Source organism: Gymnoscopelus microlampas (assembly GCF_963454915.1).
Source record: "Gymnoscopelus microlampas genome assembly, chromosome: 10".
NCBI classification, from domain to species: Eukaryota; Metazoa; Chordata; class Actinopteri; order Myctophiformes; family Myctophidae; genus Gymnoscopelus; species Gymnoscopelus microlampas.
In genome coordinates, this window is record NC_139947.1 from 20,753,273 (window position 1) to 20,776,409 (window position 23,137).

General features: G+C 43.2%; 1 protein-coding gene across 1 annotated transcript in view; it reads right to left on the reverse strand.

Annotated features, from left to right (window-relative positions):
• agrn (agrin) overlaps positions 1 to 23,137 on the reverse strand; it is a 376,705-nt gene that overhangs the window by 218,853 nt on the left and 134,715 nt on the right. Inside the window, 1 exon segment of the mRNA XM_084069276.1 lies at positions 22,064 to 22,279. Coding sequence (XP_083925402.1) covers positions 22,064 to 22,279 — 216 coding nt within the window.

Sequence of the window (23,137 nt, forward strand, 5' to 3'; positions counted from 1 at the left end):
TGTGTACTCTCTGACCAGTGGTGTAAAGTAACTAAGTACATTTACTCAAGTACTGTACTTAAGTACAATTTTGAGGTATTTGTACTTTACTTGAGTATTTCCAGTTAACTAGTCACTAGTTACTTTTCAGATATAAACTATGATATAATGAAACATACATTAGCCACTTTAGCCCTATTTTATACATAGGCGATGCGGCGCGTTGTGAGCTTGTAGATCTGCTATTTTCAAATATTTAGTACTTTTACTTTTGGTACTTTAAGTACATTTTGATGCCAATACTTTTGTACTTTTACTCAAGTACATTTTTAATTCTGGACTTTTACTTGTAACAGAGTATTTTTTATATTGCAGTATTGGTACTTTTACTTAAGTAAAGAATTTGAGTACCTTTTCCACCACTGTCTCTGACCATACTGAAGGACCAGTGTCTGGGAGAGGGGTCTATGTGCTCTCTGTACTGTACTGTGGGTCCAGTGGCTGGTAGAGGGGTCTATGTGCTCTCTGTACTGTACTGTGGGTCCAGTAGCTGGTAGAGGGGTCTATGTGCTCTCTGTACTGTACTGTGGGTCCAGTAGCTGGTAGAGGGGTCTATGTGCTCTCTGTACTGTACTGTGGGTCCAGTAGCTGGTAGAGGGGTCTATGTGCTCTCTGTACTGTACTGTGGGTCCAGTAGCTGGTAGAGGGGTCTATGTGCTCTCTGTACTGTACTGTGGGTCCAGTAGCTGGTAGAGGGGTCTATGTGCTCTCTGTACTGTGGGTCAGTAGCTGGGAGAGGGGTCTATGTGCTCTCTGTACTGTACTGTGGGTCCAGTAGCTGGTAGAGGGGTCTATGTGTGTTTGATGTAGTTCTTCAAAGAGCTCCGTTTGACTGCAGCTGTCGCTTTCTCTTACATGCTCTGGTGTTTGCCCTCGAGGACGGAAAATCAGCCACAAAGGAGGCCCTTAAAGCGTTCAGGTCTCCTGGCCACGATCACAGCCATGTGTGTGTGTGTGTGTGTGTGTGTGTGTGTGGTGGCTATAATGTGAGTGCTTGTGTGTGTCTGTGGTATATATACAGTAGATGAGTTGTGGCAGAGCAAATAGCAGATTGTGTGGTGGGCGGATGCGAGGGTTAGCGCTGTGGCTAACAGCTGTGAAAGTGCAGGTTTAAGTTGCGTTTGAAACAACGCTGATGACAAAACGGCTTCATTTTGAAAAACTTCATCATATCCAAACATCTATTTTTTGTATTTTCTTGGTGTTTTCTATACAAAACAACCTGCAACCCCCAAAATAGACATGCCAAAAAAAACAGATAAATGTCACTATTTCACAGGATGTTAACGTTGCAGAAAACTCTTAACACCATTTCACAGATATGCTCTTGGCTTTCATGCCGGCAGTCATTTTGTCATGTAAGTGTCATTCATTTCTGTCAAGGCGGTGCTATCTGGTGTTTGAAAGGACCTCTAAGGCACCGCGGGGGGACGACGGATGGATGTCTGACGCCCAGGCGGGGGCCTATTCATTTCCCCCGGAAAGGCGGAAAGGAAAGAAAAGACGACACAGGATTAAGCCACCTTCAGCCTGACGTCCTTATTTTGGCGCATGTCATTTTAGGCAACATGTTTCCAAAAATGTAAAAAGATTTGAGGCATTTTCAAGAAATACTTAAGTAAAAGTATCAATACTGTAATGTAGAAGTGCTCTGTTACAAATTAAAATCCGGAATTCAAAATGTACTTGATTAAAAGTACAAAAGTATTGGTATCAAAATGTACTTAACGTACCAAAAGTAAACGTACTAAAATGTTTGAAAATAGCAGATCTACAAGCTCACAACGCGTCGCGGTGCGACGCGTTGTGAGCTTGTAGATCTGCTATTTTCAAATGGCCTCGGTATAAAATAGGGCTAAAGTGGTTAATGTATGTTTCATAATATAAAAATGTGTATGTGCAAAGTAACTAGTAACTAAAGTTTTCAAATAATTGTAGCGGAGTAAAAGTACTATAGTTGCCTCTGAGATGTAGTGGAGTAGAAGTAAAAGTACTGAGCACTGGAAATACTCAAGTAAAGTAAAACTACGTCAAAATGTTACTTAAGTACAGTACTTGAGTAAATGTACTTAGTTACTTTACACCACTGTCAACGACGTGTATTAGGCGTGGTACAGGATGGTACAGTACAACCTGTGTAAAAGGTTGCCATGGGGGTTTAGTTAGCATGTGGCCACCAAAAGGCACCCTCTCTCCCTCTGTGTGTGATGGCTCTCTCTACCTCTATCTTGCAGCAGGGAGAGGCTTATCCAGAAAAGCTTCTGGTATATTGGATTGTTGTTGTGTTCGCCCTAGCCTCCTCCTGTACCGAGATGAGCGGACACGGGCATTAACTGGCTCTGTGGGGTTCAGTGTGTGATAGGAGTGACATGGAATCAGCAACACTTTCAGTTACTTCAGCGTTTGCGTGCGTGTGTGTGTGCGTGCGTGCGTGCGTGTGTGTGTGTGTGTGTGTGTGTGCGCGTGCGTGTGTGTGTGTGTGTGTGTGTGTGCGTGTCAGTGGTGGAAAAAGTACTCAAATTCTTTACTTAAGTAAAAGTACCAATACTGCAATATAAAAATACAAGTAAACGTCCATAATTAAAAATTTACTTGAGTAAAAGTACAAAAGTATTGGCATCAAAATGTACTTAAAGTACCAAAAGTAAAAGTACTAAATATTTGAAAATAGCCGATCTACAAGCTCACAACGCGTCGCGATGCGACGCGTTGTGAGCTTGTAGATCTGCTATTTTCAAATAGCCTAGGTATAAAATATATTTAAAGTGGTTAATGTACGTTTCATTATATCATAGTTTATATCTGAAAAGTAACTAGTAACTAAAGTTTTCAAGTAAATGTAGTGGAGTAAAAGTACAATATTTGCCTCTGAGATGTAGTGGAGTAGAAGTAAAAGTATTGGAAATTGGAAATACTCAAGTAAAGTACAAATACCTCAAAATTGTACTTAAGTAAATGTACTTAGTTACTTTCCACCACTGCGTGTGTGTGTGTGTGCGTGTGTCTGTGAAAGAGAGTGTGAATTATGATGATTATATTTGTCGTGCAGGTAATTCACTCGCTCTGCGTTCATCCAAAGTGCAAGCTCGCGTTGATGTGCGACGGCAAAAATAATTGATCTACGGCACAGGACGGTGTAGTCATTAGCTGACCCTGATGGCAAAAAAAGGCCAAATATGATTAGAGGACGGGCTTCGCCCGCTCATCACTGCCCATTTGGGCCCGCCGCAGCCATTGGCTGCTTCTTAATCAGGAGCTAATGAAAGGGGACTTGTGGCTCATGCACCACTTAGACTAGTACATGCATCTCCTCGTTCTACGACAAAAAAAAAGAAAGGAGGAAAAAAAAGCGCAAATCTAATGAGCTCTTAATAGCCCTGCTGGCTGGGGGATTCCCTGGTCTGTCACAGCACGGGAGCGATCTGCTTATTCTGTTGGATGGCAGAGGCCCTGATCCATAATCTATAACTCCAGACTAAATTATCGGTTAGGAGAGACACAGCTGCTGCTCATCATTTGGTCTTTAATTCGCTCTGAGGCTGTTTGGCCGGCAGACAGGGGAGTTAAGAGATGCTGCAGGGAGCTTCCGTTGAGTCCACGGGTCACACTGTTAACACCGTCCCAGGTGGTAAAACTCCTTCAAAACATCATTTGTTTCTCGCCGTGGGCGTGTGTGCGTGCCTCGAGGAAGCCGAGGGGACCGCTGGCGCCTCCTGTAAGAGTCCAGGCAGACTCCGTCCTCTCAGACTCTCTCGTCCGTCCGTACCTCCTCTTTATATAAACACCACATCCAGCTGTGTTCCTGTCTTTTCTCTTTTTTACAACTTAAGCCTTATGTGCTTTTTGAGTTTTGAGACCAATTTTCACTTTATTTTTGTTTTTTACCATGAGCCTACTCCAAGACCTTATCCTAACCGTAACGCTGCACCAAAACTTTGCCTAACCCTCACCCTACACCAAACCCTTAGCCTACCAACCAATAATCTGAGTTCCCAGAAGTTTTCGCCAGCTCTGGCGAGGAACTTCTGGGCCAGAGCCCTGGTATTTGTGGGCGGGATGTACCTTACGCTCTGAATCTGAGCGGACACGCCTCTTACCGGTCTGAGAGCTGTGCAACTCGTCTAAAAAGTCCGACGAGAGGCAAACAGCAGTACACAACAATGGCGGCCGAAATTTCTCAAGGGGAAATTGCTTCCCGTCGATCCTATTTAGATGCAACACCCACTGCATGTGGATCCCGCCCCCTTTTCTTCATTGGCTGTTGATTTGAATCACAACGCAGTGGCCGCGCCCCTGCTGTCCAAGCTCCGACGCTAACCCTCCCAGACTAACCAACCAATAACCTTACAACCAAACGCTGAGCCTGATCTTAACCCCAAAACCGAACCCTTAGCCTAACCTTAAAACAACTGTGCCTAACCTTAACGTCAGGATTTGCTCGTCAAAGTCCACGAGTAAATCACAGCACTTTTCTGTGCCTAATTGTTCAGAAAACCCCCAGACCCCTCTAGTGACACGACTTAACATCTAGTAACATGACTTAACACATTACCCGCCATGATATTAAACACTATTTTCTATCCCCTTATCAGCGTAATTACCTTCAATAGACGATGGTTGAAACGCCCTGGAAACCACGTTGTGTACAAAAAAACTTTAAAAAATAGTCCCCGTGGGTAGGCGGAGGGATCCGTGTATCCACCGGGACAATAACATTCCAACCGCGAGCAGCCATTTTGGGGCTATGGCCCGCTGAAAACGGGTGTTTTTCAATGCAAACTACTACTTCTTCTCTGAGTGACGATCAATCATTCCAAAGCTGTATTAGGGCGCCCCTTGTGGAATATATATATTTAAAAAAAAAAAGATATTAGAACGTAGATCTGCGTTCTTGGCGGGCAAAGTGCACTAATTAAATAGAACTCAGATCTGCGTCTTTGGCGGGTGATGTGTTAACCTCTAGTGAGAGTTATGGGGGTCCTTGAAATTAAAAAAAAAAGTTTGAGAACCACTGCTCTAGTGACACGACTTAACCTTGTCGCATTGCGACGCTTTGTAGATTGGTTCTGGTCGGCCATCACTACTGACGGTCATACTAGGGAGTATAAATCCGGCTTTACCGGGCAGGGATCGAGGCAGCCGGCGGCTACCTTCTGTTTGAGGTTTGAGGCACAGCCAGAGAGGAGAGACAGAAAGAGTGAGACGGGGATTAAGCCATTACGACCTGGAACGCATCTGTGTCATTTTTTGATTTGAGCAAAAAAAGCATTATTTTACACTTTGGGCTATTCAAAAATAGCATCTACAGTACAAGCTCATAGCGCGGCACCGAGTGCCGCGCTACGAGCTTGTAGATCTGCTATTTTTGAAAAATCGTGAAAATGTACCACTGATATTATTATAGCAACATACGTTTTTTTAAAGAAACTGTTAGGATTTAGAAGACATAGAATCCCAAGAAGCAAACATTTGAGTTAAAAATGTTCGCTTTAAAAATATATATATTCAAAGATTTGCAAAAGTTTTCACGATTATTTTCCAAAAATAGCGCTATGAGCTTGTAGATCTGCTATTTTTGAATAGCCTAAAGAAATCTAAAAATGCGTACCCGGTCGAAATGGATTAAGAGGACAGACACAGACACAGACAGTGTGGGTGGTAAACTACCAGAAAGAGAATGAAGCAATACCAAAAAAAAACGACTTTATGCAAATACTGGATCAAAGTAGCTTGGTTTTTATCTCCTTCTCTTTGTGGCGAGTGTCATTACCAGTGAGAGACAGTGTGGAATAATATCTTGAATAACACTTTATCCTTCCAGTGACCTGACTACACATCTTATATGAGTGTCACCTTTTGCGTACACTGCAACCTCTTCTAACCTTTTTTTAACACGTTCTCCACATAATGGCTCTTCCTTCATTAGCTGGTGTAGTGGTAAATCTAGGGGTGAAGTAATGGATTATAATTTTTAAAAAAAATGATTTTAATCATCAATTTTCAAAAAGAAATAAAAAATAAACTGTTGTAATATGTATTAACAAAGTAATCGATAGAATAATTGCAACCAAATAAAACTATAGTTGCAGCCCTTTGGTACGTAAATAGGACAATGATGGCATCAGCCGGTTATACAAACATGGCATTGACCCATTTAGATCTGAGACCGATTCTACAAAATGTCTTCTGAAAAACTGTTTTTTGAAAAAACCTATGTTGCTGTCAGTGGTTTTCACACTTTTTCATGACAAGGACCCCCAAAATTATATGTATTTTGCCGCGGACCCCCATCTGAAAATATTTTGTTCCAGGGAACCCCAGAAGCAGTGATTTGAGTTACAAATGTTCGCCTTAAAAATGTATACATTCAAAGATTTGCACACATTTTCACAATTTAAAAAGAAAATAGCAGATCTACCAGCTCGTAGTGCCGCGCTATGAGCTTGTATATCTTTTTGAATAGCCAAAGTGTAAAATAATGCATTTTTAGCTCAAATGAAAAAGTGACACAGATGCGTTCCAGGTCTTCATGGGTTAAGGCTACAATCTGTAAGTGTTATGTCTCTCCAAACAAAGAGATAATTGCTACTACGCATACCTGAACTACAATAAATAGATGGTTGCGCACCCAACACGGTGCTCCATCTGCTTCGAATAACTTCATTGACAGTGTCAACCAGTCGAACATCCTACCCGGCATCGGTGTCTAAATGTCTCAATGAAAGAGTAGGGAGACCACCTGCATATTTTCTAGATATATTTTATTCATTAAAATAAGTCCTGAATTGTATGTTTAAAGCCCATTTTGTCGGTGTCACAGTAAACAGACGGAGCATCTACTCATAACAATTTCAAGGGCTTGTCTTTTCTGCCATTGGTCAGAGAACTACACGACCACGATCCTGTGTGTCTCCTGTACTTCTCCCATTAGCTCATTGTGCAATAAACTTGTAACGTATAAATAATATTTACGGTGTCTCTGCCTCCTTTGCCTCTAATGTACGTCCTGACTGCTCCACAACTCCCTCGACCAACAGCGCGTGCATGTGTGTGAGTTTAGACGAATGTGTGTCTTTGCGCAAGTTAATTTATGTACACACTCCACTGAGGACTTGCGTTGTGGATCTGATGATGAAGTGGGCTCCTTTAGCTTAAGTGCACACATCCATCTGACCCATTAAGTGGCTGTTTCAGCGTTTGCGTTTCGCTTCAGTATCAGGGCTGCTAATATTAGGCAAAAAAGATGGACAGTCTCTCAATCCCCTTTCACACGTGCAGTTACACTACGTTTTGTGGGAATAACAAAACAACAAACTAATAATGCAAAATAACAAAATAACACGTGGCATTGCATTATCGTATTATAACAATGGCTAGTAAGAATAGAAAGTAGATTGCCGGAGTCATTAATAAAACCAAAGAGATTATTTTTTAATAAATGAAAAAGGAAAACTATGCAGCCCGATTTATATTTTCTCATACAAATAGACAATCTACAAGCTCACAACTCGTCACGGATTTGACGAGCCTGTAGATCGCCTATTTTTTGGCACGATGCTGCCCTACGATGGCACATGAATAACACATAATAGTAGTATGTGGGCTGTAGAAAGAGCCATTATGATGTGAATGGTGTTTGAGCGAGAGCGCCGAGAGGACAACCGAGTGGAGAAAGCATACAGCATCTATTGTGTTATTGCATGTGGAGTGAGAGCGGAGTGCTATGTTTGTGAAGCTACAAACTCAAATGGACGCCGCCAGCACAAAGAGACCAATATTGGGTATCAATAGGGGTTGAATTTGTTAATTTATTGTATCTGCTGCGCACACACACACACACACACACACACACACACACACACACACACACACACACACACACACACACACCGGTGAAGCACATCGTTTGGCAAAATGTGAACCAGCGTTCTTTAGAAAAGTGGTCCCAGATAGCTGCCGCCATTGTTGCCTCTCACACACACATGCAGACAAAAACGGAAAAAATCCCAACCATTGTCTGGCGGGACGTTAGTTAGACTTCTATTTTCAACGCCCGCCTCCCTCTTTTTTTTCTCTCTTTTCTTCCTATCTTCACTCGCGGTGGAAGGAGGGAAAAAATAACAAATAACTATGTATTATTCAGCACAAGCATAAATGCATAAATCATTATAAAGTGTCAAACATGGCCCTTTGTCGGGTATTAAACAAGTGTGTGTGCGTGTGTGTGTGTGTGTGTGTGTGTGTGTGTGTGTGTGTGTGTGTGTGTGTGTGTGTGTGTGTGTGTGTTATATAATTCGCGTTATCACAGCTTCAGCCGAGCAGCAAGCCTTGCAGGTCTTGGAGAGGTGAGCAGTTGAGATGAGAGAGAGAGAGAGGGATAAGAGAGAGAGAGAGAGAGAGAGAGAGAGAGAGAGAGAGAGAGAGAGAGAGAGAGAGAGAGAGGGAGGGGGGAGAGAAGGATAAGAGAGAGTTGTGGAAAATAGACGAGAGGATTTGTCTAACAAGTATCTGTAGATGGATGACAACTGGATGAGAGCGGAAATGGAGAAAGAATACAGAGAGCGGATTCTAGCAAAGCCATCATCCTTTCCATTTGTGTGCATGTGTGTGTACAATACGTGTGTGTGTGTGTGTGTGTGTGTGTGTGTGTGTGTGTGTGTGTGTGTGTGTGTGTGTGTGTGTGTGTGTGTGTGTGTGTGTGTGTGTGTGTGTGTATATATTTGAATTACTATACTTGTGAGGACCAAATGTCCCCACAAATATAGTAGAATGGTCGAAATAGACGTTGTGAGGAAAATGTTCCCGGTCCTCTCAATTAGGAAAACCACTCAGGTAAGGGTTACGATTAAGAGTAGTCAATTAAAGCATTGGACCAGGGGGTCCTTGAGGGGGTTCCAGGGGGTCCCCAGCTAAATGAAGGATAGTTAGGAACCAAATGTTATGGGTCTGTAACTCTGAGAGTGTACAAATGGAACCAAATGGACCTGTTAGGGTCCATTTGGTTCCATTTGTACACTCTCAGAGTTACATTAACATATATTTTACAATATGAATTGGGGTCCCAGGGATAGAAATGCCATTAAATGGGGGTCTGTAGCCTAATGCATGTCAAACTGGGGGTCCTCTTGAAATTAAAATGGTTGAGAATGACAAATCTTCTCTTATGGGGGTTCCTGGCATATCTTTTGAAATGGGGGTCCGCGGGCTAATAAGTGTCAATTTGGGGGTCCTTGACATGAAAAGGTTTGAGAACCACTGAACTAAAGGTTATAGGTTGTTTGGGGTAGAGTTTTTATTTTTAATACCATCCCAAAAAATGCTAGGTCCTCACAATTATAGTAATACAAACGTGTGTGTGTCTGTGTCTGTGTAAGTGTGCGTGTGCGCGTGTGTGTGTGTGTGTGTGTGGGAACATGCACAGCACTGTACAGAATGCTGTCAAGCCGTCCTCGCGGTGGTCATGAATACCAAGTGAGAGTCAGTGCCCCGGGGGAAATGAGAGACTAACTGCAGGAGCTCTCCGCGCTGACCTCTCTCGCCTCTGCATACAGTACGCACACATGTGCTGCGTGTGCGTGTGCATGTGTGTGTGTGTTACTGTATGTTTCAGCGGGCCTCGTCTTCCTATCTGTGCGAGGACTCGAAACGTTGTTCTCGCGAGCGGGGAGAGAGAGAGAGATAAGGAACCCGTTTTCCTACACGATGTGAAAATGTTTTTTTCCGCTGCGGCCTATTTATAGAGCGGTGATGATGTCCAACCTGTGGGATGGGGCCCACTTTGGTGGCCTCCGTGAGGATGTTGCAAAATAATTGGTTTTCATTGTGATATACCGATAAATAGGATGTTAGCATCCATTGATACCGATCTGTCCTTGGTCCCCCACGTTGCTCTAGCAGAATCACGCCAGGCTCATTGTGTACGTCACAAACATCAACAAACCAGTGGTGGACTTAAACGAAGTACATTTACTCAAGTACCGTACTTGAGTACAATTTAGAGGATTTTTTAAATTTCCACCAAAAAAATGTTACTTAACTCACTGAGTGCCATTAACGTGTTTCACGTGTTTTTGAAAAATTAGCATAAAAAAACATTTTTTTTTTTTTTTTTTTGAAAAACATGTTCAGAACCCAAGATATCATCATCTGAAGATGTGCAGCTCCATCCACTCCTTGTTTAACTTAGAACTGAAAAAGGCTGTATCTCGCTTCCTAAGCACTTTTTGTTTTCTGTGAGAAAAACTCTGGCACTGGGACAAAATAATAATTTTAAAAATCTGGCAATTATGGCACTCAATTGTACTACCTAGGAGTATGTAAAAGAACAAAAACAAATAAACAAAACGTTTAGAAAAATAAAAAAGTTCTGGCACTCAATGAGTTAAGTACAGCACTTAAGTAAATGTACTTAGTTACTTTCCACCACTGGCTGTGTTGTGTTGTGTTGTGTTGTGTTGTGTTGTGTTGTGTTGTGTTGTGTTGTGTTGTGTTGTGTTGTGTTGGGTTTCGTCCTTGTTGGTCCAGAATGACGCTTTGTTTGCGCCAAAGAATCCCAGCAACACCTCTCCGCCAGCTCCCGCCAAGGGATAAATAAGGGCTTTTTTCCGAAGCCTTTATTTAGGGCTAAAGCAATGTGTAAACAGAGCAATGTCACATACCAACTCGGAAAAACTAGCTTACAAAACCACAAGAATGTCCATTTGCTGTTAGAAAGAGTTAAATATACACTTGTAGGCCAGGGGTAGATTGGTATAAATCTTTTTTGAAACAAATAGCAGCACTTTTTTCAGGATTTTGTGTCACTTAAAACTTTTTGGGACAAATACTAGACTTTCTTTTGTATGTGCTTAAAGGCAGTTGCTTTGTTTGTTCAAATGTAAAGTAGTTCTATGTCCGAGGTCATCTCGGTACAGAGTTGCGTACAGGAATACACAACATGATTAGTAGTCCTTAAAGTGGTTGCATTCCATTGGACATGCTTCCCTTGTCACAACAGCTCAGAGTTAAATTAACACCGAGGATTTTACTGTGTGCACTGTGTGTCCTCCCCTACCCAGCCTCGGCGATGCCTTAACGACCGCCTTAACTAGTGGCGGGACAGAAGACAGAAAGTACAGCCGGAGTAAAAGTGTCGGCGGTGAGTTGCGGTAGCGGGCTAGGAGCCCAGGGCAACGGGCGTCTCAGGGCTCCCTGGGAGAGAGAGAGAGAGCGTAGCGTTTCTACCACAACACTATTTCAGAAGCTCAGCGAGAGGAATGCCATTTTGAAAGCTTCATTGTGATTCATTGTGGCCATCGTAGCTGAGGAACATCGCAACACATGGTGCAATACACGAGTTTCTGTTCTTTTGCTGAGAGATTTGAATCTTTGGGGCTTTTTGGCTTTTATGTTTTGTCTGTTTTATTTTTTAACCCATTAAGACCTGAGGCTGATTCTACAAATGTCTTCTAAATTCCAACAGTTTTCTGAATAAACGTATGTTTCTATATCAGTGGTGCTTAAACTTTTTCATGTCAAGGACCCCCAAAATTATATGTATTTGGCCACAGACCCCCATCTCAAAATGTTTTGTTCCAGGGACCCCCCAGAAGCAAAGATTTGAGTTACAAATGTTCGCTTTAAAATATTATATATTCAAAGATTTGCACACATTTTCAAGCTTTTTCAAAAATAGCCAAAGTGTAAAATAATGCTTTTTAGCTCAAATCAAAAAGTGACACAGATGCGTTCCAGGTCTTAATGGGATAATATCTGAGAGCTTTTGAGTCTTCGTGCTGTGATGTAGGTGTACCGTATTACTATTTTGACTTTAATGCGAAAGCCTCTATACTGCCATTGCAGGCTGTATCTAAATCATTATGATGATGTTGTCTGCTTGAACCGATATCCATAAAGATCGTTGTATCTTTTTGTTTGTTCGGTAACATCTCACAAACTGCCCACGTCATTTTCACTTCATTTTCACTTTGTCAAAACTTAAACAGAGAAGAAGCAACGAGGGGGGAATTAAGTCATTAATGTAATTAACACGCATTGGCAGTCAGTACCACATTGGCAGCAGCAACACAGCGTTGGAGGCTGTGTAAGGCAGATAGGGCCAGGGAGTGTAGATAGCCTTGTTAATGTTCAACTGATTGCACCGCTTGGACTCGTTTAGGGCCAACGGTTGAGTGTATGTGCATGCGATTTTGTACCACTGTAGGCAGAAAGATCGAGAGAGAGAGTTTGAGAGAGAGAGAGAGAGTATGGGTGTGCGTGTGCGTGTGCGTGTGCATGCGTGTGTGAGTGTGTATGTGTGTGGGTGTGTGTGTGTGTGTGTGTGTGTGTGTGTGTGTGTGTGTGTGTGTGTGTGTGTGTGTGTGTGTGTGTGTGTGTGTGTGTGTGTGTGTGTGTGCGCGCGCGCCCGCACACACACACTGTTGTTGTTTCCCATAGTGCTTTATAGGCCAGAAATAGAAAAAGAATTGTCTTTTTAACCACTTAAGCCATATTAAATATGTTTCTGTGATTTCTGGATTTTTTTAATGTCTGGTTGAACGTGGATAGATAAAATGTCAGTAGCCTATATCAGACTAGTCTCTACATAATGACTATGTTAGTAATAATCCAATTACAATATAAATGTCTAATTAATACTGATCATCACTTAAATATATCATTATTCATCTAATGGCTTGCATAAATGGTTATTTGAGCAATAATAATACAATACATTAATGAATAATACATTAATGAATACATATTGAGGGGGAAAATGTGCACAGATATTATTAGGAATACTCCTCCTGATGTTGTAAACCAAAAAAAGATGTGCTGTGTCATATTGGCCAATTAAACATGCAAATTTGTAATTAGGTAAGTATAAGCTGCATGTGTCGATATGGGATGTGAGGGAGTGAGAACACTGTGTGTGTACTTAACCCATTAAGACCTGGAACTGTGTCATTTTTAGATTTGAGCTAAAAAGCATTATTTTACACTTTGGGCTATTCAAAAATAGCAGATATACAAGCTCATAGCGCGGCACCGAGTGCCGCGCTACGAGCTTGTAGATCTGCTATTTTTGAAAATTCGTGAAAATGTGTGCAAATCTTTGAATATATATATTTTTAAAGCGAACGTTTTTAACTCAAATCTTTGTTTCTGGGGGGTCCCTGGAACAAGATATTTTGATGGGGGTCCGCGGGCAAATACATATAATTTTGGGGGTCCTTGACATGAGAAAGATTGAACACCACTGATATAGAAACATAGGTTTTTCAGAAAACTGTTGAGATTTAGGAGACATGTAGAATCGGCTTCAGGTCTCAATGGGTTAAGCCGGTGTGTGTTTTGTCTAACCTTTCGTGTATTGTGCGTTTGTGTGTATGCACGCACGTGCCAAGTGTCCACGTTGGACGAGGAAGGATGTGTTTTGACAAACACTGTAGACAGACAAATGGACGGATAGACTGACGGAGGTGGAGCGGGGTTTGCAAGCTGCTGCTTTTCTCCTTGACTGGAAGGAGCGAGGCAAAGCCTGTTGGAACTGAAGAGATAAGACCCGCCACTCTACCAGCCACACCGAGAGAGAGACACTGAGAGAGAGAGAGAGAGAGAGAGAGAGAGAGAGAGAGAGAGAGAGAGAGAGAGGCAGTGGGCTGTATTTATGGTCTTCACTCTCTGAGAGCACACTCACGTGAAAAGCGCAGCCAATCGATGGCCAGCATTGACCCTCTGACCCGTCCCTTTTTTGCACCACTAGTTGCATTCTTCGCGTTCCACAACGGCGGGCTCTCAAAATGAGTTCTGTGGCCACTTCTCTCTCTGTATTTACCACTCCAACCGTTCCAAGCTCAATATTAGGAGAGCTAACACCGCCTCACACTCCCCTCAGCCCACTGTAGCAGCAGGCCCCCATCAGTGGTGTAAAGTAACTAAGTATATTTACTCAAGTACTGTACTTAAGTACAATTTTGAGGTACTTTTACACACCCACACACACCCACCCACACACACACACAACTCTTCTTCTGTGCTTCGCATTGCTGTCTCCCCCCCTCATCTCGCGCGGCTATCCGACAGGGCCAATTTAAACACAGCCCGTTCTTTTAACCCTTTAAGAGGCCGATTCTACAAAATGTCTTCTGAATCCAAAACAGTATTCTGAAAAAAAACGTATGTTTCTATATCAGTGGTTCTCAAACTTTTTCATGTCAAGGACCCCCAAAATGATATGTATTTGGCCGCGGACCCCCATCTCAAAATATTTTGTTCCAGGGACCCCCCAGAAGCAAAGCAAAGCAATTTGAGTAAAAAATGTTTGCTTTAAAACAATATATATTCACATTTTCACGATTTTTCAAAAAAATAGCAGATCTACAAGCTCATAGCGCGGCACTCGGTGCCGCGCTATGAGCTTGTAGATCTGCTATTTCTGAGTAGCCAAAGTGTAAAATGCTTTTTTAGCTCAAATCAAAAAATGACACAGCTGCGTTCCAGGTCTTAATGGGTTAATTCAGATAATATCCGCGGGCCCATTATCTGCTTACCGCTTGGCTGCTTGACCTGCCAGAAAATGTGACCCGGGCCGATCCCCAAATCGCTCCATCTCTCCGACAGGAGAGAGAGAGATAATAATGAAGAGAGAGCACGAGCCGTTGCTCGCCTCCGACCGTAACGAGACGGGTCGAGCGAAATGCTCGAGTATAGAGGAGAGGAGAGCGCCGAGGGCTGTTTGAGCGGCCCGGAGTCGGGGAGGTGAAGTCTTTTCTTTGGGGGGCCTTGAGGGGGCAAAGGGATTCAGGAGATCCCTCACCTTAGGTACTTAATCTTTGTAACCACGGGGTTAGCATCATTAGCGTTGCGGCTACACCAGTGCAGCAAACACTGGAAGAGGTTTTGTTTTTGTTCTCATAGAATCCCATGATATCTCCTTGTGTGTGTGTGTGTGTGTGTGTGCTTTGTGTTGCAGGTATGCTATGCCTTATTTATATACTTACTGTGGTTGCCTACATTCCATCGGTTGGAGTTCCATTGCGTCCCTCAAAAACTGTTTTTTGTGTAGCTTTTTAGTTTTTATTCTTGAGCTGTTTGGGAGCTCTGCGTTGCATAACGTGTAGCCCGAAAGAGCACACACAGTTTTCCTGTGTTCCTAACCAGTGAAATATAAATCTTCTTCCTGCATTTTTCTTCCTTATTTCCGTGATTCACGTGTAACTCTGAGAGTGTACGAATGTAACCAAATGGACCCTTGCGGGTCCATTTGGTTTCATTCGTCCACTCTAAGAGTTAAATTAACACTTTAATGTCGCTGTGTACTGTAGTAAGCTATTGCATAGCCGACATGGCAGAATGGGGATGAGAGCTATAAGAAGATTGATTTCTTTGTTTTGCCTCAACTCATTCTAATGGTTTCAGAATAGACTTTACATTGCCCTGTGTCTGCCGCATTATGTTATTAGTGTAACTGAAATCCCCTCTTTTACAGTAACTCTTCGTTATGAGAAACCCTAGAAAGATACATGCGTGGGGTTTGTGGGTTTTGAGCGATTTCTCAATGCCAGACAAGAAGATCAGTCTATCCCTGAAAGAGCCAACCAAAGCTATTTCAGGCGCTAACATGATACACGTCTGATAGTCTATCGTAACATAGATTGAATTCAGGTAGATTGCTTAAAGGCGGTGTAAGTGATGTGTCTTTTGCAAAAAACGCTATATTCCAGTAGTAACCATTGACCAAACCATACAGTCTTTGTTCAGTAACAGGGATCTTCCCATCTCTCCCTCTTTAATGAACTGGAGGCGTGTCCACATAAAAACATAATTTTAACAATTTCTGTACACTTTTTTGAAAAAAATCTTCCTCCTAGTATAACCATAATACCTGATGATTATGTTTTAGGGGGGAAAAAATCACTGAAAATCACGGCACCCCGTCTTTAAAGAGCCAGAGAGACAGAGAGACCCCTGTTACTGAACAATCGGAATACAGAGCCATTTAACACGCATTTTGACCAAAATAAATATCGCTTACAGCCCATTTAAGCCTCAGTGAATGCGTGCGATGGTGGCAGGCTTGAGTCGAGAATAATGCAAACAGGACTCAATTGTTGTGATGTGTGGGACAGAGAGGCTAACATGACTCCTCTGCCAGCTCGAACACAAAGCGGCGAGTCTCGGGAGCGACAGTAAGTCCCCCCCGTTATTGTCGCGTTAAATGGATACAACAAGCCTTTTGTCGTCCTCACTGTCTCTTCCTGTCTTTATCCGCCCGCTAATAAAACAAGTCCCCATTATGTCGAATCCATTGTCTGATCCAATGTGGCTGTGCTCCCGCTGCTTAACCCATTGAGACCTGGAACTGTGTCATTTTTAGATTTGAGCTAAAAAAGCATTATTTTACACTTTGGGCTATTCAAAAATAGCAGATATACAAGCTCATAGCGCGGCACCGAGTGCCGCGCTATGAGCTTGTAGATCTGCTATTTTTGAAAATTCACGAAAATGTGTGCAAATCTTTGAATATATATATATTTTTAAAGCGAACATTTTTAACTCAAATCTTTGCTTCTTGGGGGTTCCTGGAACAAGATATTTTGATGGTGGTCCGTGGCCAAATACATATAATTTTGGGGGTCCTTGACATGAAAAAGATTGAGCACCACTGATATAGAAACATACGTTTTTCAGAATACTGTTGAGATTTAGGAGACATGTAGAATCGGCTTCAGGTCTCAATAGGTTAAGCGCCACCTGCCCCCCCAACCCCTCCCCAGCCCTAGCAGCAAACAAATCCGCCATGCAGCGCCGTTTTGGTAGTCGTCCAATGTTGTATTATAGCCTTTGGCCCACCGGTGGCAGACTATGGGGGCTATAGCTGTCATTACTTCTCTTTAGCACGGCCCATCAAGATGGGCACACTGAGGGGACCGCCGGATCATCGCCTGCCAGAGTCACACAAACACAGTGGTCACGACAACAATGTGTGATTTGGCAACGGCGGAGTGGTGGACGCAGCACTAATTCCGGGGGTCTGATTGCAGTAGCCGGGGCTGGGGGCCGGCGCTAGTAACAAGCTTGGTGACCACAGATATCTCTGGGCAGAGAGGAGGAAGGTGGATGGATAGAAATGAGTAGGGATGTGTGCAGCGACTCATTTGACTGATGTTTAACCCATTGAGACCGGGAAAGAATTTGTGTCATTTTTAGATTTATTTGGCTATTCAAAAATAGCAGATATACAAGCTCATAGCGCGGCACCGAGTGCCGCGCTATGAGCTTGTAGATCTGCTATTTTTTTAAGATCTTGAACATTTTTGCTAATCTTTCAATATATATATATTTTTTGAAGCGAACATTTGTAACTCAAATCTTTGCTTCTGGGGGATTCAACAGTTTAAAAAAAAAAAAACGTATGTCGACATAATATCAGTGGTTCTTTTTTTTCATGTCAAGGACCCCCAAAATGACATGTATATGGCCGCCGAGCCCCATCTCAAAATATTTTGTTCCAGGGACCCCCAGAAGCAAAGATTCGAGTTAAAAATGCTCGCTTTAAAACAATATAATTATATTCAAAGATTTGCACATAGAGACGCACTACGAGCTTGTATATCTGCTATTTTTGAATAGCCAAAGTGTAAAATAATGCTTTTTAGCTCAAATCTAAAAATTACACGTTCCAGGTCCTAATGGGTTAAATGATGATTTTTGTAGCCGACTACGCGGCGAGTCTAAATGTAAGGGAACACTAGAGGTTTGGGTACGTCGCCCCCTCCTCCGAGAAGTGAATATAATGAGACGGGAGGAGGAGGAGGAGGAGGAGGAGGGGGGAGCGGGTTAAAAAGGGAACCGGGTGAGCGACCTCTATCGCAGGGAAAGGGAAAGGAGAAACCACACAAGAAGAAACGGAGACGGAAACAAAAGGTACGGATTAAAACAGAAAGCCAGGGGGAAAAAGTGACCTAGAGAGAGAGAGACAGGGAACGAAAAAAAGACAATTTAGAGAGAGAGAGAGAGAGAGAGAGAGAGAGGGGGGCGGGAGAAACGGCTGTGTTAGAGCTATAATGATGGCCTGTGGAGGAATGTGCCATCAGAAGCACTATAATTATTCACCTCTCCTGCTGCCAATAGGAAGGAAGAAGATTTCTGACACGTCCTGCCTCTCAGCACGCCCCCCCCCCCCCCCCCCCCTACACACTACAAAAATCCTGAGTGTTCATTTAACTCTTGGAGAGTGCAGAAATAGACCCCGTAAATGGTCCTTGGGATTGTGCCACCCATCGCACCCCCCTCGGTCTCTTATCTTAACTTCGCCACGTTATCTGATGTCACGCCGTACAGAATGTGGAGAAAGTGAGAAATGCTCCTTTATCTCGTACTAATCTGCCAGTATTTTCTTCAGGGCTAGGAGACTAAAAACAGAAAGACATGCACACACAGCTAATAAGCAGCTACGCTGTTTAGGCAATTTTTCAGTGAGCTGTTCAAGGTAAAAGTTGAACTCTGAGCTCTTTAGCGATGGCATTTGCAGTTGTCTGTGTCAGTATACGGTATAGCGGGGTTTTGATACACCTATACGATGGCGTTCGCGCTTATAATTGGTCGGACCTGTCCACGTCTCACTTACTTACTGCAGGCTCAGGGTCTTGCATATTGAATTGGCCCGTCAGGCATTTGTCGATTCCCAGTTTCCGAGAGACTTGCCCGCGTGTAGGCAGTGGCGTAAAGTAACCAAGTACATTTACTTAAGTACTGTACTTTTTTACTTCACAATTTTAGATATATTTGTACTTTACTGGAGTATTTCCAATTTCCAATACTTTTACTTCTACTCCACTACATCTCAGAGGCAAATATTGTACTTTTACTCCACTGCAGTTATTTGAAAACTTTAGTTACTAGTTACTTTTCAGATATAAATTATCATATTATGAAACACACATTTTACTATTTTATACATAGGCTATTTGAAAATAGCGGATCTACAAGCTCACAACGCGTCGCATCGCGACGCGTTGTGAGCTTGCAGATCTGCTATTTTCAAATATTTTAGTACTTTTACTTTTGGTACTAATACTTTTGTACTTTTACTCAAGTCATTTTTTTATTCCCGACTTTTACTTGTAACAGAGTACTTTTGCAGTATTGATACTTTTACTTAAGTAAAACATTCGAGTACTTTTCCCACCTCCGCGTGTAGGCGACCTCAAACCGCTCTTGACTGGTTGGATCCCAATTTATTTTATCGCCGGAGGGTCGGGGACACTTTCAGAGACAAGTGTCCGTTTTGTGGATCAGAGAGCGCCCTGCATTTCTCACCTTTTCTATTTCCGCTCGCACTATACATGCTTTCTTTTCTTTTCCTCCTCGGCTGCTGTTTTTCTCTGGTGAGGTGAACCGCGGTGCACCCCGCAGTCACTGCAAAGAGTCTGCTTATCTCGACCCATTCCGCTAGGTTTTATTTACCTTTCCTTATTGAAAGAGCCTTGTTGAAAAGCCTTCCGACGTGACGCAAAAACCGACTTCTGTTGAATCGACGTATAATAGCAGGTCGTGGTTGCTGGTCAGAGAAGCCCAGGGAAAAAAAGTGTTCTTATAACCCATTAAGACCTGGAACGCATCTGTGTCACTTTTTGATTTGAGCTGAAAAAGCATTATTTTACACTTTGGGCTATTCAAAAATAGCAGATCTACAAGCTCATAGCGCGGCACCGAGTGCCGCGCTACGAGCTTGTAGATCTGCTATTTTTGGAAAAATCGTGAAAAATGTGTGCAAATCTTTGAATATATATATATTTTAAGCGACCATTTTTAACTCAAATCTTTGCTTCTGGGGGTCCCTGGAAAAAAAAATCTTGAGATGGGGGTCCGCGGCCAAATACATATCATTTCGGGCGTCCTTGACATGAAAAAGTTTGAGCACCACTGATATAGAAACATACTTAAAAAAATAATAATTTAGAAGACATTTTGTCGAATCGGCTTCAGGTCTTAAAGGGATAAAGGGGGTGAAAAGCTCAAACTCAATCACGGCAATAAGCCTGCTCCCCCCCCTGGCTAGGGGCTGCGTATACCACAAGCACAAAGGTTTGCAAACGCAATAAACGCAGCCAGTACATAGGGGTCTAGACAGGGCCGCTGCTTGCTCCCGAGATTATAGAGTCGTCAGCGCTGATGGAGAAAGAGGGAGAAAGACAAACAGACAGACGGACAGACGGACGGAACGACAGGAAGAGACAAGCAAGAGGAGAGCTTTTACCTGTAAGATTGGCGTGGGCGAATTGGAGGCTTTTGTGTTCGATTATTGGCGGACTAGGTTTGGGTGCGCGTGTGTGTGTGTGTATGGAGAGGGGGGGGGGGGGCGGGGGGGGGTCATCAAGGTAAGTGAATTGGCAACTGGCCGCTCCGCCCGGAAACAAGTCCAATTCAAATCGATGTGCTCTGACAAGCTGGGAGTGCCGGGTCCTTTCCGACACATAATTCCTTTTCAAAGTGAAAGTGGGTTTTAAACATAATACTGTATAGCTTCTCACTAGCAATGAGCGTTACTAGCTCCTACGGCGGTTTCCTGCAAACCACTTAAGCCACATTTTATACTTTCGTCGTACGATGGTTTTGCGCACGCACGCATAGTAAAAAATAGACGGTCCACAGGCTCACAATGCGTCGTATGTTTATAGCGGTGGATCCTGAAGCCAGAATATTATCAGCATTCAAATGCAGTCGATGTGTACGCATGCGTTAGAGTAGCCTGAACGTACCGTTTGTCTGATTCTCAACCAAGTGTATGAATAAGCCCCTAGCTTTCATTTGCCCTTTTAAGTGCTGCCATACCGGTGTGCCTACATATAATCTTATTCTCCATCTGTTTTCATTACGTGTCCCCAAAAGACTTCAAAAAATACATATCGGCTTATCTGGGGAACTCCATATCTTGTTCCTTTCCTCCTGTAGTTCTTTGTGGTTTTACCTCTTGGACAGAGAGCCATAAAGCCTGAGTTATCCTTGGCCGCGGGTGCCGTGCACCAGAAAATAACCGACACAGACGCGCAACTAAACTATAAATCAGGCATAACACATCAGAAACTTTATCTGCCTTTTTTGTATCCGTTGCTTCTTCTTCTCACCCAGCCTTCCCCTTCGCCTTGCAGACCACAATGTCTGTCAGCAAATGATTCTGCGAACGCAGCATCGTTCACGTTGTAGCCATGCTACAGTACGTCTGCTTGCATTAACAGCGAACCATTCACTAGCAGCCAGAGCAGAAGTACTACCGTAGTAGCAGTTTTGTCAGTATTTGCAACACTAGCAGAATGAGACATCGAACCCCAAATCGCCTGACGCATTCTCAGTCACGCGTGCGGGTGTCGCACTGAAAATAGTGGATCTACAAGCTCACAACGCGTCGTGTGAGCAACACCCGCGCGACCGCGTATGATGACTACAGACTACTGTATGTAGGCAACTATTGATAAAATAGAAGCATTAGCAGGACTCACAGAAATAAACTCCTGAAACCAGATGGCAGGGTGAGGATTTGGTGCCTTGCATTACAGATGACTTATTATGCGTTTTCTTTTTGTGGACGTGTTGGAAAGAAAACCGCAGTATATGTGCGTTGGATGTCTTCACATCTTCAAGGGTGATCGGCTATCTGTGTCTCCTCGCTGCAACGCTCCACCACGACTTTAATACAGCCTGCCTGCACTGATTTGCACCTGCCTTAATTCCACGCACATTTGACCATCGCAAATTGCATGAGCGGATTGGTGTAATCAACCACATATCTCCACACCTGTTAATAAAGTGGCATGAAAACCCAAGGCTGATTTAGTGGATTGTTTTCCTGCATTATACCGGGTTTAGTTTAATTTAGTTTTTCTGAAAAGCAATAACACAGGTTAACATTTGGGGGACGAGACACAATTAAAGTCCAGGACTCATTTCCATAGTGTTTCCTCATGAAACCGTAGAAAGGTAAACACACTGGCAGGCTAGTAAGCTAAAGCTAATGCAATGAATAATGGTGAATGTTACTCACAGCAGGGTCCCTTGCGCAGCACCTTGATGCGTCTCTGCGTGTTACACTGGGCCTTCTCCAGCTCACACTCGTTGGAGTAGGTGGAGGAGTCCGAGCCGCACACGGGCGCCACCACCGACGGACACAACACCTTCTTGCACACGCACTCGCCTCGGGCGGGGTCGGCGGGGTCACGCTCGCACACGGCGCTGAAACCGCACAGCATGCCTCTGCAGCCTGCGAGGAGGAGGAGAGAGGAGAGAGAACATGTTGCGGGTTAGTTTCGGGTTAAGATCAGGTCGCTTTGTGTGTGTTCACAGCATCACAGGTCTTGTTACTGTAGCTCCAAACCCCTGTGAAGTTCCCTTAAAGCTGCAATCCGGATCCAACGGCCCTTTAGGCGTGCAAACGTATTCAGCGCGTTGATGTGAATGAATGTCGAACTGTGCCAAGCCCCCCAGCGTGTGGCTGGGTCTTATCTTCCTCAAGACCAGTTAATGCAAATCCCGTTGTAAGAGCAAAAACTGATGGCCTCCAGCCAATTAGATTGACTCTATCCGCCCACACAGAGCGAACACACAGCAAGCCTGTTGTTACGGAAAAACTCCCCGTTGACAAATGAACTCGGAAAAAGGTTACTGGCTTTAAAACTTTTTCTTATTAATGCTATTCTCTATCTTCAAATCAACAATGACTAACACAGGATTAGACTGATATCAGAGGAGGCTGATATCAGAGGATGTGGTTTCAATACCATCCCCGTAGGACCACGTACAGTGGTTCTCAAACGTGTTAATGTCAAGGACCCCCCGTAACTCTAAGTAACGTAAGTGTCCATTTAACCTAAGGTTCCGATTCTACAAAATGTCTTCTAATTCCTGACTGTTTTGTTTTTTTTAAATACAGTATGTTACTATGTCAGTGGTTCTCACTCTTTTTCATGTCAAGGACCCCCAAAATGATATGAATTTGGCCGCGGACCCCCATCTCAAAATATTTTGTTCCAGGGACCCCCAGAGGCAAAGATTTGAGTTACAAACATTTGCTTTAAAAATATATATATTCAAAGATTTGCACACATTTTCACGATTTCTC